General features: G+C 36.3%; 1 protein-coding gene across 9 annotated transcripts in view; it reads left to right on the top strand.

Annotated features, from left to right (window-relative positions):
- KLHL32 (kelch like family member 32) overlaps positions 1 to 18,289 on the top strand; it is a 228,684-nt gene that overhangs the window by 199,624 nt on the left and 10,771 nt on the right. For 8 of the 9 annotated variants that reach the window (XM_041767385.1, XM_041767394.1, XM_041767376.1 and 5 more), the window contains 2 exons: positions 1,858 to 2,050; positions 3,921 to 4,015. In XM_041767385.1, coding sequence (XP_041623319.1) covers positions 1,858 to 2,050; positions 3,921 to 4,015 — 288 coding nt within the window. Of the gene's footprint in view, positions 1 to 1,857; positions 2,051 to 3,920; positions 4,016 to 18,289 lie in introns of those variants that run through there. The other variant, XR_005989535.1, reaches the window with a different exon arrangement.

Raw genomic sequence — 18,289 nt, 5'->3', positions numbered from 1 at the left:
GGCAGGCTGGGGTGACCTCTGCTTCCCCACTACTGATTAGTATTCACACGCTAGCTTATTAGGAATGACCCCACTAGGCCTCTCTGTTTCTTTGCCTTTGCAGTGGTTGGCGGCTCACCTGGCAGGCACGGCAGTGAAGGAAGCTAAAGATATAATCAGGGGATGCAGGCAGGCTTTACAAACCAGATGGCGTCCACAGTCCTGTGGCAGGGGACCGGACTGCTAATGCAAACGCTGATTCCTAATACCGGGATGGGTTGCCTTATAGAAAGCACCCAAGGAAGGCATCATCAGAGTTTTGAGTTAAATCCACTCATGTGAAATGTATTGAATATATTTCTTCACAGAATATCTGAAAGAAAGGTTTGGCTATTTTATTAAAAAAGACATTTGATTGGAACAAGATTCTTCCAACATGTTTAAAAAGGGGGGGAGCAGATATATGCAAGCCTTTTCAAACTGGACAAACCACTCTTTTTAAAGTCTTATCTTTAAAAGAGAAATTAGAAATGAGCTAGTAGATAGGCCTTTAGTGAATGGACCGATGTTTATGTAAACTTTTTAAAAACGTATTCCTTTACAGCTTTGTGAACTGGTGAAGTTCTATGTATTAGAAACATTGGATGATCTATCAAAATCCAAATTTTTCTTGACAAAAAGGAATCTGGGTTCTTCCTGTAGGTTAGTGTTTATGTACAAAGGAAATAGTTAGGTTTACTTACCTGTCCATTACTTAAGATTTAAAATTAAGGTCATATTTGATTTTCATCTAATTTTGCATTTTACATTAGATTTTAGAAAGGAGCCATATTTAAAAGGAATTGAGCATGTCTTTCTCATTACTGAGAATGACCAGAAACCAAATAGTGGACCTTTCATCATTCCTGAAGTTGTATAAAATTTGGCCTTCTACCAAAGCAAACCTATGCCTAGAAATAACTTTCCCAGTTTGGTAGGAGATGTGATTATAAATGCGTTAAAATGGGCTAATACTAAGACAGCATGGGACTTTGTTGTGAAACCAGATCTTTGCTCTTCCATTGATCTTGGGAGGTTAATTTTGGAAAGAACAGCAAGGTTATCCCAGCCCTAGTTTATGTAGAGGCCTTGGGTAGCCAGTGATTATTATCACAATAATTTTTAAAGTGTATATTTATTGTGTGTCACTCTTATAAATATTTTATGAATTTGATCTTCATAACAAGCTTGTCAGGTAAGGGAGGACTCTCCCCACTTTACAGATGAGGAAACAGGTACAAAGAGGTTAAATAAATTGCTCAAGGTCACACAAAGGTTATAAACTCAGACATTCTGGCTTCAGGGCCTTTTTTTTTAAGATTTTTTTTTTTTTTAATTCATGAGATACATAGGCAGAGAGGCTTCCCTGTGGGGAGCCTGAGGAGGGACTCGATCCCAGGACTCCGGATCATGACCTGAGCCCAAGGCAGGTGCTCGACCACTGAGCCACCCAGGGCCCCGAGAGCCTGTTTCTTACATCATTATACCTAGCCATGTGCTTTCACTCTTAAGCAATTTGCATGAATACATTCTCTCTATTGGGTGAGAGAACCATCATGAAAATTTCTACATTCTCGTGTGCTTCCCTTATAAAATGCAAATGCCCTGTAAAATGCAACCCAGACAAGAGGAAATGCCTTTGTAAGTTGCAAAATAAAGTTGGAATATTTGGTTCTTCTGTAGTTGTTCTCAGGTAAGAAAGCCATACCTTTCAAAATATGTAAACATCATTCCGGTAGAACGCGATGGACAAACTAGAGTCCCAGCTACTAAGGAGGCACTGCTGTTTTCTGCTGTGGAGCTCTCCTATTAACAGAATTCACCTGAATTTCTTTTCAGAATAAATGGATAAGCCGTAGTCCCATGCTGCAGAGAAGGGTCTACCATTCCATGGCTGCTGTTCAAAGAAAGCTTTATGTTCTTGGAGGCAATGACTTGGACTATAATAATGACCGGATCCTTGTGCGGCATATAGATTCTTATAACATCGACACTGACCAGTGGACGCGTTGTAATTTCAACCTTTTGACTGGCAAGTACCTTTGACTAAGTCAATCAGGAAGAGAAGAGATTCAACAAGTTGCCACACTTGTTTTCTTATACGTCTTCACAGCATCTCTAAATACAAGTGCATGGTGGGAGAATAACTTTCTCATATTAACCAGAAAGGTGCATATTATTTGTCTCACAAAATGTGACTCTCAGATGATCAGTCTAGTTTTTCAGGGCCTCCGCTACTTTCTTGTGTCTTCTCACTTGGTTGAGAGAGGTCTGTCAAGCCATTTCTTGGCAATAAATATTCACACAGGAACTTTGAGACAATTAAGAGGAACCAGAGAACTGATAACTCTTTACAGAAGCAATTTATCTTTTTTTTTTTTTTTCTTTTCGCGTTTAGTTCTCTTTGATTTATTTTGAGGTCAGGAGTCTGATCTTCATTATTTGTTACTGTCATATACGGGTTCTGTCTATATTCTTCTAACAACTAAATCTCAGGCCAGTTCTGTGCACAGGGTTTGGTGGTGTTTCTGGCCACATAACTATTCAGGCATTACCCAGGGCAACACTAGGTACGGACCCTCCTCATCCCAAAAGGGAATAAAAGAAAAGCAGTGGACAACTTACCCTTAACTTTTTTTTTTTTTTTAAGATTTTGTTTATTTATTCATGAGAGACAGAGACAGAGGGAGAGAGAGGCAGAGACACAGGCAGAGGGAGAAGCAGGCTCCATGCCGGGAGCCCAATATGGGACTCAATCCCCCATCTCCAGGATCAGGCCCTGGGCTGAAGGTAGTACTAAACCTCTGGGCCACGCGGGCTGCTCCCTGAGGTTCCTTTATAGAATCGAAAACTTTCCCTTGTCAGCTTGCATTTTAAACATCCACAGGGGATTGGGTCCCTTCCAGGATGCTCCACTAAGTAAGTAAATCACACAAACTCAAAATAGTGGGCTGGGCTAGCACCTGCAGACATATTAATATGCTGAGTGGGCTCGCCACCACTCACAGCTGCTGCCAAGGAGGCCCCCTGAGTGTGGAGCTCCTGTTACTGTGAAAACTATCTTTGAGGCCCACCTACAAGTACTTAACTCTCTCCAAGTTGCTGTAGTGGTACCTTAGCCCCTCGGTCCCTGGATCTGTGTTTCTGTCTGCTGTAGGATCCAGCTTATTTATTACCACAGTCAATCCGGTGTCAGCCCATCAATAAAAAGAGACTCTCTCACTCTCTGATGGCCTCCAGGGAAGAATAGGTGATAGTGAGTAATTCTGTATTTTTTTTTTTTTAATGGGGGAGGAAGCTTCCATCATTTTGGCATGTCAGTATCTAGGGAACCCTGGGCTGGTCCCAGATCAGGAACTTTAATATAGTCTTAAACTGTTGTGTATGTAAGGAAAGGGAGGATAGTAACTTTATCAATGTTTTCTGTCATTTGTCTTCATTTGAAGGACAATAAGGGTATGGCTCTGTTTTATTGGCTTCTTGGGGTTGCAGCTATTACTCTACAAATGTAAGCATTTGCTTTAAAAGCATTTATGGAGGTGTTTTGCATTTCAAGAATATACCTTATTTCCGCCACTGTAAGTTAATGGCATACAACATAGCACAGAACTATTATTTTGTTATTGCTTATTATTGCTGTATTTAATGCTGCATTTACCAACTTGGCTCACTAATAAGTATTTTGGCCTGGTTCTGACCTGACACAGATTCATTCTCTGTGAAAGAGTGGTTAATTCTTCCCTCTGAGTACTGGGAGGTGGTGATTAGTTGCTGCAAAAATCCTGTGGAGCATACAAGTGTGCCACAGGGGGAAATTGTATCCCTCAGTGGCAAAAGGGTTAATTAAGACATGCAAGGAGATGGATTTATTTTTTCTTTTTATTCAATTCTCTTTACTTTAGGCCAAAATGAATCTGGAGTTGCTGTCCATAATGAGAGAATATATTTAGTTGGTGGTTATTCGATTTGGACAAATGAGCCTCTGGCTTGTATCCAGGTGAGTGGTTGAAGTTCTTTTTGAAGTTTATTCAAATGGTTCAGTGAGGTTACTTTTTGCAGTGCTGCTACTAAAGAAGAGATATTTACATGTAGAAAGAGGTTTGAGCTCCCTTTTTGCAGTTGGTGTAGCCACTAAATTTCATCCTGCTTCCTAAAAATGATGCCTAATAAATGATCACGGCCTAGTGAAAATAAAGAGGGGAATGAGCTTTGAAAAATACATATAATATATCCTGGAGATGGGGAAAGTGGGATACCTTTCTCTTTCTAATAAACCAACCAAACAAACAAACACAACACACAAAAAAATCTTTAGTGATAGTACTATCACACTCCTAACAAATCACAGATGCCTCCTTTCCACTCAGTTGTTTTATTTTCATATTGCAATTTGTTCATTCCAATAAATCCCACCTACAAAGGTGCTCTTCCTTCCTAGCCAACTTGTGAGCAGTAGTGGTTGATGATTAGTCTGATGGAGATAGCCTCTGTCCCAGAGAACAGCCCTGGCGCATCAGCATGTGAGCAGCGGAGGGGAGGCAAGTCGCCAGCTGAGCTTTTTAGAACAGCAATAGCTTTTGTTGGTATACATATTCAAGGTTTTATTATTTTATTTTTTACAGTTGTTACCATAGTTGTGTTTCTGTTATACATGCTCTCTGAAAATGTATTGACATGTATTAGGCCTGATTTTTCTCATGATCTCTAGAAAAAAGACATCCTTAAAACTACTCTTAACATCTAACTGCACCTTTGGGGGGAGATTTTTAACTACTGCTTCATTATCTTTAATAGTCACAGAACTATTCAAGATTTTAATTTTTTCTTCAGTCACATCTCATAAGGTATATATATTTTCTTAAGAAACTTTTCCATCTTGTCTCAGTTTTCAAAATTGTTAGCATGTAGCTGTTTTGTATTGAAATTTGTTTTTCTTGCCAGAGGTTTGTCTGGGTATTTAACATACTTCTCTTAAGTAGATCTAAATAAGGGAAACATATATATGAACAACATAATAAACAATCTGGTCCTGATGAATGAGTTCTGGGTTGACCAGTTAAAGAAGATAGAGTGGGTTTTTTTTTTCAGTTTATTTAGATTTAGATATTATTAACATTTAATATTGTATTAGTTCAAGGTATACAAAAAATGTTATATATGTATATATTGCTAAATGATCAAAGTAAGTTTAGTTAATAAATTTAGTCCATAACCCCACATAGTTACAAAAGTTTTTTCCTTTTGTGATTAGAACTTTTAAAATTTATTTTCCTAGCAACTTTGAAATATTTTATATAGTATTGGTAATTGTAGTCACATGCTGTACACTATATCCTCAGAATTTATCTTAGAGATGGAAGTTTGTATATTTTTTTATTGAATTATATATGCCGTACAATGTTACAGTAACTCGAGGTGTATAGCATAGTGATTCAACAAGTCTATACATTATGCTATGTTCACCGCAAGTGTTAACTACCATGTGTAACCATACAATGTTATTACAATATCATTAACCATATTCCCTATGCTGTACCTTTTATTCCCATGACTTATTCATTCCATAACTGGAAGCCTGTATGTTCCAGTTCCCTTCACCCATTTGCCCATCCCACATACCCACATTCCCTCTGGAAACAACCAATTTGTTGTTTGTTTTTATGGGTCTCTTTCTGCTTTGTATGTTTGTTTTATTTTTTTATTTTAGATTCCATATATAAGTGAAATCATATGGTATATGTCTTTTTCTATCTGACTTATTTCATTTAGCATAATATTCTGTAGGTCCATCCATGTCAGAAATGTCAAGATCTCATTTTTTATGGCTAATGTTCCGTTTTTTATATATATCTTCTTTATCCATTTGTCTATGAGTAGACACTTGGGTTGCTTCCATATCTTGGCTATTGTAAATAATGCTGCAGTAAACATAGCGATATCTTTTTGAATCAGCGTTTTTGTAGTCTTTGGGTAAATACCCAGTAGTAGAATTTTTGGATCATATGATATTTCTATTTTTAATTTTTTTGAAGAAACTCCATACTGTTTCCACAGTGGTCACACCAGCTTACATTCCCTACGAGCAATGCATAAGGATTCCCTTTTCTCCATATCCTTGTCAACACTCATTATTTCTATGTCTTTTTGATACTAGATGTTCTTTTTGATACTAGCTGGTGTGAAGTGATAGCTCATTGTGGTTTTGACTGGCATTTCTCTGATGAGTGATGTTGAGTGTCTTTTCATGTGTCTGTTGGCCGTCTGTATGTCTTTGTTGGAAAAATGTCTGTTCAGGTTCTTTGCCCAAGTTTTAATCAATTTTTGGGGGGCTTTTTGGGGGGCGGGTATTGTGTCAGTTCCTTACATATTTTGGATAATAACTCTTTTATCAGATATGCCATTTGCAAATATCTTTTCCCATTCACTGGATTGCTTTTCCATTGTGTTGATTTCCTTCACAATGCAAAAGCTTCTTATTTTGGTGTTGTCTGTTTATCTTTGCTTTTGTTTCCCTTGCCTGGGAACATATCTTAAAAAATGTTGCTAAGGCCAATGTCTAAATAGATTACTGTCTGTGTTTTATTTTAGGAGTTTTATGGTTTGAGGTCACACATTAAGTCTTTAGTGCATTTTGAGGTTTTTTTTTAATATTTTAATTAATGTCTGTAACCCCACATAGTTACAAAATTTTCTCCTTTTGTGATGAGAACTTTTAAAATTTATTCTCCAAGCCACTTCGAAATATTTAATACAGTATTGGTAATTGAAATGTAATTTAAGAAGGTGGTTCAGTTTAATTCTTCTGCATGTAGCTGTCCAGTTTCTCCAACACCATTTATTGAAGAGACTGTCTTTTCTTGATTGTGTGTTCTTGCCTCCTTTGTCATAGATTAATTGACCTTGTGAGTGTGGGTTTATTTTTGGATCTCTATCTTATTACATTGATCTATTGTCTATTCTTGTGCCACTACCAAATTGTTTTGACTATTGTAGCTTTATAGTATATCTTGAAATTTAGGATTGTGATACCTCCAGGTTTGTTTTTCATAAAATTGCTTTTGCTGTTAAGGGCCTCTTATGATTCCATACAAATTTTAGTATTATTACTCTAGTTATGTGAAAAATACTCTTGGTGTTTTGATAGGATTGCATTGAATCTGTAGATTGCTTTGGATGATATGAACATTTTAATGATCTTAATTCTTCCAATCCATTAACATGGTATATCTTTCCATCTGTTAGTGTTATCCTCAATCTTTTTAATTAATGTTTCATAGTTTTCAAAGTACAGGTCTTTTATCTTCCTGGTTAACTTTATTCAAATGTATTTTATTCCTTTTGGTGCAACTGTAAATGGAATTGTCTGCTTAATTTCTGTTCTATTACTTTGTTATTAGTATATAGAAATGCAAAACATTTTTGCATGTTAATTTTGTATTCTGCAACCCTACTGAATTCATTTATAAGTTTTAATAATTTTCTGATGGAATGTTTAGAGTTTTCTATGTATAGAATCACATCACCTGCAAATAGTGACAACTTAAATTCTTCCTTACCAGCTTAGATACCTTGTATTTCTTTTTCTTTTCTAATTGCTGTGGCTGGGACTTCCATTATTATGTTGAACAGAAAGGGCAAGAGTAGACTCCTTGTTTTGGTTCTGATCAAGAGGAAAAGCTCCCCATTTCCCCCCGTTGAGTTATGATGTTAACTGGGGTTTGTAATATATGGCTTTTGTTATGTTCTCTCTAAACTCTGTTGAGTGTTTTTATCATGAAGGGTTGTTGAATTTTGCCAAGTGCTTGTTCTGCATCTACTGAGATGATTATATGATTTTTATTCTTCATTTTGTTCTGTGGTGTATCATGCTGATTGATTTGTAAATATTGAATCATCCATGCATCTCTAGAATAAATCCCTCTTGATTATGATGAATTTTTTTGTTATATTGTTAAATTTGGTTTGCTAATCTTTTGTTGAGAATTTTTAAAGATTTATTTTTTTTGAGAGAAAATATGAGTGGGGTAGCGGGAGAGGTAGAGAATCCAGCAGACTTTCCACTGATTTCAGAGCCTGACACAGGCTCAATCTCATGACCCTGAGATCATGACCTGAGCCGAAACCAAGAGTTGGGCATTCAGCCAACTGAGCCAGCCAGACACCCAGTCTTTTATTGAAAAATTTTGTGTCTCTTTTCATTATGATATTGGCCTGTAGTTTTCTTTCTTTGTAATGTCTTCATCCGGTTTTGGTATCAGGATAATGCTGGCCTTCTAGAGTATATTTGGAAGTTTTTCTTCCTCTTCTACTTTTTAGAATATTTTGAGAATAATAGTGATTAACTCTTTTTTAAATGTTTGGTAGATTTCACTTGTGAACTCATCTGCTCTTGGGCTTTTGGTTGTTGAGAGTTTTTTCCATTATTGATTCAGTTTTGTTACTAGTAATTGGTCTGTTCATATTTTTTATTTCTTCCTGATTCAGTTTGGTAAGATTGTATGTTACTAGGAATTTACTGTTTTTTCTGTGTTGTCCCATTTGTAGGCATATGATTTTTATAGTAGTTTCTTATAATTTTATTTCTGTGGTGTCAGTTATAACTTTTATTTGGATTCTATTTTTTTCTTGATGAGTCTGACTAAAGGTCTGTTGATTTTTGTTTATCTTTTCAAGAACTACCTCTTCATTGTGTTCATATTTTCTATTTCTTTTTTGGTCTTTCATTTATTTTTGCTCTGACATTTTTTTTTTGCTTATCTTTTTCTATTTCTTTTAGATGTAAAATTATCATAGATTTTTCTTATTCTCTAGGTTCCCCTGTATCACCATAAATTTCCCCCTAGAACTGCTTTATCTGTGTCCCAAAATTTTTTGACTGTTGTTTTAATTTTCATTTCTCTTCATGTATTTTTTCATTTCTTCTCTGATTTCTTCATTGACCGATGAGGTGTGTAATAGCATGTTGTTTAGCCTTTATGTATTTGTGCTTTTTCTTGTAATTTTCTTGTAATTGTCATTTCTTGATTCATACTGTTTTGGTCAGAAAGGATGTTTGATAAGATTTCAGTCTTAAAAATACTGACCCTTTTGTGGCCTAAAATGTGACCTGTCCTGGAGAATGTTCCATGAGCACTTGAAAAAAAAATCTGTTTCCTATTGGTTTTGCAGAGTATGTTTTGTGTATATATAGTCTAATATGTCATTCATAGATACTGTTTCCTTATTGATTTTCTGCCTGCATGGTCAATCCATTGCTGTAGGTGGGTAAAGTCCCTTACTATTATTTTATGACTGTCAATTTCTCCCTTTATGTCTTTTAATACTTATCTTATGCATTAGGTGCTCCAATATTGGGTGCATAGATAATTACAATTGTTATCTCTACTTGTTTGACTGATTCCTTTTATAATTATATAATTCCCTTGTTTGTCTCATTACAATCTTTGTATTAAAGTCAATTTTGTCTGATATAACTATTATTTCCTGGTCTTTCTTTTTTTTTTTTTTTGCTTCTATTTGCATGGAGTATCTTTTTGCCTCCCTTCACTTTCAGGCTGTATGGTGTATGTCTTAGGTCCGAAGTGATTTTTTTTGTTGGTGACAAGTAGATGGGTCTTTTTTTTTTTTTTTCAATCTATTCTGTTACTCTATGTTGTTTGAAACTTACGGAGCATTTATATTTAAAGTAATTATTGATAGGTAAGCATTTTTCCATTTTATTCTTTTCTGGTTGTTTTTGTAATTCCTCTGTTACTTTATTTCTTGCTCTTTGTGTGGTTGATGGCTTTCTTTAGTGTAATGCTTGGCTTTCTTTTTATTTTTTGTGTATCTATTATAGTTTTTAGTTTTGTTTACTATGAGGTTCATATACAACATCTTTAGTATATAGCCACTTATATTAAATTGATGGTCACTTAAGTTTGAACATATTCTACAAGAAGTTTATTTTACTCTCCTTTACATATTTTATGTATATAGTCATATTTTATATCTTCTTATTTTGTGAATCCCCTTAGCTAACTATTATTGATTTTACCACTTTTGTGTTTTAGCCTTCTTATTAGATTTTAGTGATTCATCTAGTGCCTTTAGTGTATACTCATTACATTTTTTTCTTTCATTATTAGAATAGTAATTATGGCCTCTCCCACTTAAATAAGTCTCTAACATTTCTTGTAAGGCTGGTTTGGTGGTGATGAACTCTTAAATTTTGTTTTTGTGGGAAACTCTTTATCTCATCTCCGTTTTGAATGATAACCTTGTCCGGTAGAATATTCTTGGTGGTAGATTTGTTCTTTTCGTACTTTGAATATATCATGCCACTCTCTTACTGCCTACAAAGTTTTTGCTTAAAGATCAACTGATAGCCTTCTGGGGTTTTCCTAGTACACAAACAGGTGGTTCTCTCTAGCTGTTTTTAAAAATTCTCTTTATTTTTAATCTTTGACATTTTAATTATGTGTCTTGGTGTTGACATCCTTGGATTCATCTAGTTTGAAACTTTTTGTGTTCCCCAGACTTGGATATCTGTTTCCTCTACACTTTTCTCAAGTCCAGTATCTTATGATTATTACTTTAAATACTCTAGGAGGCATATTATATGTTTCACTTAGGTCTCTTGCTGTGGTTTTGTCTTGTTCTTTCATTTTGGGCATATTACTCTGTCTCCTCATTTTGTCTAACTCTGTGTTTCTATGTGTTAGGAAAGTCAGCTATGTCTCTTGCTCTTAAAAGTAGTGGCCTTCTAAAGAAGAGGCTCTGTGATGCCATGTAGTGCAATATTGCCTGTTCATCAGAACCTGATACTTCATGGGATGTCTCCTGTGTGTGTTGTGTATGCCTTACTCTTGTGGCTGAGCTACATTTGCCATTAGCCTGGTCTCCTTTAGTGGCTCTCTTTGCCTACTGTAGGCAGTGTTTGCTCTCTGTGTTGTTACTGGGCCAGTCAGTTTACCTTGAGTTTCAGCTGGGTCAGGCCAGGTTTTTGTTAGAGTACAGTAGCACTGAACTGCAGGGTGCTCTTCTTGTGTTGTTTCCTGAGAAGCTTTTGTTGGTGGGTGAGATGTGTGGTCAGACCAGATATGCAATCCCAGCCCACTGCCGGAGCAGTACTTTAAATGGTTTGTGTGGTTTTCTTCCCCTTTCCCCAGGACAGTTGTGGTGTTCCTGGGAAGGTGTTGGGGTGGTGCTGACTCCTGTTGGGGATGCTTGTATACTGCCACACTCATGGAACCACTTTGGATGGACTTTTGCTGAGAGTGTGTTGGAAGGAGTGGGTTCACAGGAGAATGTGGAGGTGGGCATGGGGGTGGTACTTGTGATGTTAGCAAGGTTTGCACTGTTCTGCTTTGGGAGAAAGTCTAGCTACTTTGAAAATTCCTACTGAAGCCAGAATGCAGGGGCTGCAGGAGAGTGCAGTGGTAGGAAGAGCTCTTAGCAAGCTAGATGGACTCTATGCTGAGTTGATTCTTGCCATGTGTTTATGTATCTAGGCTAGGGGGCAGGGAAGGTAAATGACACCTGCCAGGTCTTTTGTCCCCAGAGAAATCTCCCAAAGATCTCTGCCCCTCCAGTACCTGCTCTGATATTGATAAAAAAATCTCTATTTCATATTCCCCAAGGATCTTTCAAACTACTGTTTCTATACTGTATCTCAGTGGGGCAGTTACACTTTATCTTTAAGGATGGAGACTCCATTTCTAATCCCCATCCTGTTTTTTCAGAGCTGAGCTGTTTGTCAAAGTTCTATATGTGAAGCCCCACTAATTTTAAGAACTCAAGAAGTAAAGCCCCTCTGGCTTTCAAGGCCAAATGTTATGGGGATTTGACTTCCCAGTGTAGGTTCTCCATGTTTGGGATACCTGGTGTATGGTCTACCACTTTCCCTTCTTGTGCCTATAGCATTGCTTCCACCTGCAGACAGCCCTGCATATTACTTTGGCTCCCAATCACATCTCCACCCTTCCTTCCCTCTTCCATGTGGCCTTTTGTCTACATTTACTTATTGAGAGTATTTGGTCATTTTCTGGGTTATTTACACTGATTTGGGTATTATCTAGGTGTATCCAGAGGACAAGGTGAAACTAGGATCATCTCACTCTGCAACCTTCTCCATAAGTCCTAATAAATTTGCTTTCTTAGAAAGTCAAAATTATAGTTAGTTCTGTGTTCTAACAGCCATTTTGATGTACAAAATCAATCATTTTGAAAATGTGTTTATTCCCATGCTGGCACAGTGGTCCTACGTAGTACACATTTGATAAAGGCCTTTAAGAGCTTTTACTATTTGTGGGTAACACGTGTCCATTTAAGCATTTGAATCATGACTTAAAGAGATGTTTGGAATGGAAGTCTTCACAGACTACATTTTGTCATTTATCATGTTTTATTTTAGTTATTGACAACTGGTTACAGGTTGTATTATCATTCATTCTGAATGGTAGTTGCACAATTTCAAATACTTGCTTACTTTAGGCATGACTAAGGGACCATTTATTTTGGTTAAATAATAGTAATATATTGATGGTTGGAGAGACTACTTTTTTTTTTTTATAAGATTTTATTTTATTTATTCATGAGAGTCACACAGAGGCAGAGGGAGAAGCAAGCTCCATGCAGGGAGCCCGACGTGGGACTTGATCCTGGGTCTCCAGGATCTCGCTCCAGGCCGAAGGTGGCGCTAAACTGCTGGGCCACCGAGGCTTCCCTGGAGAGACTACTTATACGTTCAGAAGCAAGCTACTTCTTTACTACTTGCAGGAAGAATATCTATCCATAGATGAGAGAGTGTAATAATGTTTTTGAGAAAATGGTGATTTGTACTTAGGAATTTCAGTCTCATCAACAGGTTGAAAAGTACAGGAAAATGTGGTAGAGAAAACACATTAAAAATATAAAAGATTAATATATATATAAAAGATTAACTTTTTCATTAGTCACACATTGATATATATAATCCTTGGATTCTAAGGGCATAGCTAAGATTAATGAGGGACAGTTCAGAGATTGGTCCTTTAATGTCCAGAAGGACTAAGGTCATTTTTTGCTATTGAAAATACCAGAAAATAACCAGTTTCTTTAGGCTGCTCTTCTGAACTCTAATCAAAGCTTTTTTGTCACTTGTAGGATTCAGCCACATAGGGATGAAGCATTTTAGATATCGAGAAAGTATACTATTTTATTTCCTTCTACTACTTGACTTAGCATAGACTCCTTGATCCATTACAAGAGCTATGCAAACAAGGGAAAAACTGAGATGCTCTTAAGTTAATGCTTGTTTAAAGACTGAGATTTGGACTTGTTGGTAATAACTCATGGAGAAAACTGAGGATAGATTCATAAGGAAAGTGCTCTTGTTAATTACTGGGTGTGCAAGAATCATCTGGCACAGGGGTTGACTCTAACCTGATGTGCTGTGGATGATGAGCAGCACATAAGGGAGCAGCTGCATAAGTGTGCAAGTGATTAGTCCGTATTTCCAGATCACCTCCACTACTCTTCATTTACAATTACTTCCTTTTGGCTGGAGGATATGCTGCCAAGCTGGCACCTCGTTCTCCCAAACGCCTTCTCTCTGGCAGTTTACAGGGGAGTGTTTTAGAGAAATACTGCCAAAACTTCTTTTCCCTTCTCACAGATTAAATAAATTACATCTGTTTAACATATGCAGTCTCCATTGGCCCAGGGAATGAGACAATAGCTCTCTAGATGATGACCTCAACTGATATTTTGTCTTCTAAAAATGTATTGTTGTGGAGGGGATATTGTGAATGGCACAAAATCTTTGTTCTCTCTTTGGTTGGAACCATGAGCTCACATATTGGCTCTGCCACTTACTGTATGACCTTGAACAAGTCAGTGAACTTTCTCAATATCTAAATTTCTTCTTTATACATTGAAGACAATACTTACCCTTATATCACTGAGATAGTGAAAGGTCTCTGTTTTCTATATTTAATGAAATACTAATCAAAATCCCATTGGGATTTTCCTTTTTCTCTTAGGGTAGGGAGATAATGTTGTCAGATTGATCTTAAAGTTTCTCTAAGAAAGTTAAATGTATAAAAATAAGAAGTTTCTGAACACTAAATGAAGGCGACTTGCCCTACCCAGTCAAAACAACTGTAAATGTGGTACTGTAGGATGATGCACAAATCAACAAAAGAGAACCATAAAAAAAAGTTTATAGGTTGCATAATTTTTTTTTTTTAAATTAGAGCTAGTAGTATATTTTGGTCAACAAACGGGATGGAATATCTAAATGAGGGAAAAAATAGCAAGGAGTTTGATATTTTATTTTAGGCTGTAGTGATTTCTCTCTTTATGAACTTGGATCCCCAAATGACAAGGGCCCCTTTCATCTAAAGAATGTGTTTTTATAGTTAAAACCTTAATTATTCAGCTTAGTGATAGATGAAGGCAGCAGTGGACAAGATCATTAAAGAAAAGTACCAAGAGGTCTCTGGTTGGGAATAATAAGGCACATGTACACTTAGGATGCAGGTGGAAAAAAGAGGACCAAAGGTGGATAGCAACAGGATAGTGTCAATTATGAACTTTTTTTAAAATCATGGAATCCAAGAGATGAAAGGTTTCAAATGAGGTTAGAGGAAGGTCAAATGAAGAGAGATTAAGAAGATTGAGGGCTGGAAAGGGCCTGATGGGTTTGACAAGTAGGATATGACCACCTTTCTTTAAGAAATAATTTTTCTAATACACATATGGTCTCTGACTTATGATGGCTGACTTATGATTTTTCAGTTTTACAGTGGTGCAAAAGCAATACTCAGCAGAAACCATACTTTGAATTTTGGATTTTGATCTTTTTTCAGGCTAGTGATATATAGTACAATATGCTCATGATGCTGGACAGTAGCAGCGAGCCACAGATCCTAGGCAGCCACACAACCATGACGGTAAACACACAACCATTGTTTTTCACTTTCAGTTTAATATTCAATAAATTACATGAGCTACTTAACCCTTTATTCTTTTTAAAAATATTTACTTTAGAGCAAGTGTGCACAAGTTGAGGGGGCAGAGGGAGAGAATCTTCAAGCAGACTCCCCGCTGAGCATGGAGCCTGATGTGGGACTTGATCCCACGACCCATGAGATCATGACCTGAGCAAGGGAGTTGACAAACAAATGAGCCATCCAGTTGTCCCTACTCAATATTTTATTATAAAATAGGATTTGTGTTAGATAACTTTGCCCAACTGTAGGCTAAGGTGAGTGCTTTGAGCACATTTCAAGTCAAACTTGTCTAAGCTATGATGTTTGGTAGGTGTATTTAATATATTTTTGACTTTTGATCTTTTTAATTTATGATGGGTTTCTTGGAACATCACTCCATTGTAAGTTAAAGACTTCTATTAAAATTAAGCAGGCTTCAGTGAGGTGACAGCAGGTCCAGACTAACAAAGAGACTCTTCCATATAACAAAAGAGATTAACTCCAGCTTAAAAGGGAAATAACTGGCGGAAAATATCCAGACCCAATTGATTTTCAATCTGCTACTTAGCTTTGCTATAATATTCTGTGTCCTAGATACTATGCTAGATGTCACCAATTCTCAGAACAAAGCTGCAGGGTTGATGTTTGCTTCATTTTACAGATGAGGATTTGTAAACCAACATATCATAATGCTAACAAATTTGGGTAAGTTACTTAAGTAGTGTAAGATATAAAAAATTAAATTGACATATGTTATATTAGTTTTATGTGACATACGTTATATTAGTTCATACTATTTTTTTGAGAGTATTAGTTCATATTAATTTGAAATTTTATACACTACTCAGTACTCACCATGATGACCATACTTATCATCTGTCACCATATAAGGTTACTACATTATTGACAGTATGCCCTATCCTGTACTTTTCAGCTTCAGGACTTATTTTGTAACTGGAAGTTTGTGCCTCTTAATCTGCTTTATTTTGCCTGTTTGGCTAGCTCACTTCTCCCTCTGGCAACCACCGGTTTGTTCTATGTACTTACAAGTCTAATATCCTTGTTTATTCATTTGTGTGTTTTTAGAGCCCACATATAAGTGAAATCATACAGTATTTGTGTTTCTCTGTCTTATTTCACTAGTGTAATACCCTCTTGATCCATCCATGTTGTCCCAAATGGCAAGATGTTTATTCTTATGTGTGTAATATTCCATTTGTGTATGCATGTATGTATGTATGTACAATCACATCTCTATCCATTCCTGTTAATGGATGCCTAGATTGTTCCACATTTTAGCTATGTAAACTATGCTGCAATAAACACAGGAGTGCATATATCTTTCCATATTACTGTTTTCATATTCTTTGGGTCAATAGCCAGCAGTGGAATTACTGGATCATTTGGTATTTCTAATTTTTTAAGGAACCTCTGTAATGTTATCCAAATAATGGATAATGTGGCTGCACATTTTCATTCCTGACAGTAATGCAGGGTGTTCCTCCTTATTCTGTATGTCCTCAGTAACACTTCTTAGAACTTTTTAAAATACTAGCCATTTTGACTGGTGTGAGGTGATGTCTCATTGTGGTTTTTGATTTGTATTTCCCTGATGATTAATGATGAGCCTCTTCAGGTGTGTATTGGCAGTCTCTCTGTGCTCTTTGGAAAAATGTCTGTTCAAGTCTTCCGATCATTTTAAAATTTTCTTTTTGTGTTGAGTTGTAGAAGTTCTTTATATATTTTGGATATCAACCGCTTATCAGCTAGATTATTTACAAATATCTTCTTCCATTCAGGAGGTTGCCTTTTCATTTTGTTGGTGGTTTCCTTTGCTGTGCAAAAGCTTTTTATTTTGGTAAAATTTCAATAGTTTATTTTTGCTTTTGTTTCCTTTGCCTGAGACCACCTATTCATAAATATATGGCTATGACTGATATCCATGAAATTACTATATTTTCTTTTAAGATTTATATTGTCTTGGGCCCCACTGTTAGGTGTTAAATGAATTTTGAGTGTATTTTTGTGTGGGGTGTAAGAAGGTGATCCAGTTTCTTCTGCATGTAGCTGTCTAGTTTTCCCAGCACCATTTATTGTATAGACTCTCTTTTCCCCATTGTGTATCTTGCCCCATTTGTTGTAGGTTAACTGACCATTTAAGCATGGGTTTATTTCTGAACTTTCTATTCTTTTCCATTGATCTGTGTCTATATTGTGGGATTGCACTGAATCTGTAGATTACTTTGGACAGTATGGATTTTTTAACACTGTTCTTCTGAACCATGAATATGGTATATCTGTCCATTTTTCTCATCTTCAGTTTCTTTCACTGGTGTTTTATATATGATTACAGAGTACAGGTCTTTCACTTCTTAGATTTTTCCTCGGTTATTTTATTCTTTTTGTTGCAATTATAGATTTTTTAATTGCAATATTCTTGACGGTTGAATTAGTTTCAGGTGTACAACACAGTGATTCAGCAAGTTTATACATTATGCTATGGTCACCATGGGTATAGCTACAATCTGTCACCCTACAATGCCATTATTATACTGTTGACTACATTCCCTATGATGTGCATTTTACCCTTGTGATTGATTTATTCTATAACTGGAAGCCTATACTTCTCACTTCCCTTCATCTATTTTGCTTATGTCCCACTCTATCCCCTCTGACAACCATCCATTTATTCTCAGTATTTATGGGTCTGTTTTTGCTTCTTTCTTAGATTCCACATATAAGTGAAATCATATTATATTTGTGTTTCTCTAACTTATTTCACTTAGCATAATACTCTTGGTTCACTCATGTTGTCCCAAATGGGAATATCTTTTTATGGCTGAATATTTCTTGTACATACATACCACTTCTTCATCTATCAGTGGGACACTCTGTTGCCTCCATATCTTGGCTATATATACATACATAATGCTGCGATAAACATATGGGTGCATGTGTCTTTTTAAATTAGTGTTTTTGTATTCTTTCAGTAAATACTCAGTATTGGAACCACTGGCTCTTCTGGTATTTGTTTTCAATTTTTTGAGGAACCTCTATACTGTTTTCTACAGTGACTGCACAGTCGTCCCACCAACAGTGTATTAGGATTCCCTTTTCTTCACAGGTTCTTGTCTTTTTGATACTGGCCCTTCTGACTGGTGTGGTAATACTTCATTGTGGGTTTGATTTGTGGTTCTCTGATGATTACTGTTGTTGAGCATCTCTTCATGTGCTTGCCATCAGTATGTCTTCTTAGGAAAAATGTTCGGGTCCTTTACGATTGTTTTAATCAGATTGTTTGGTTCTTTTGGTGTTGA

The sequence above is a fragment of the Vulpes lagopus genome, chromosome 1 (genome assembly GCF_018345385.1).
Source record: "Vulpes lagopus strain Blue_001 chromosome 1, ASM1834538v1, whole genome shotgun sequence".
NCBI lineage: Eukaryota > Metazoa > Chordata > Mammalia > Carnivora > Canidae > Vulpes > Vulpes lagopus.
Note: the sequence above shows the minus strand (reverse complement) of the source record. Positions and strands in the feature narration are given on the sequence as shown.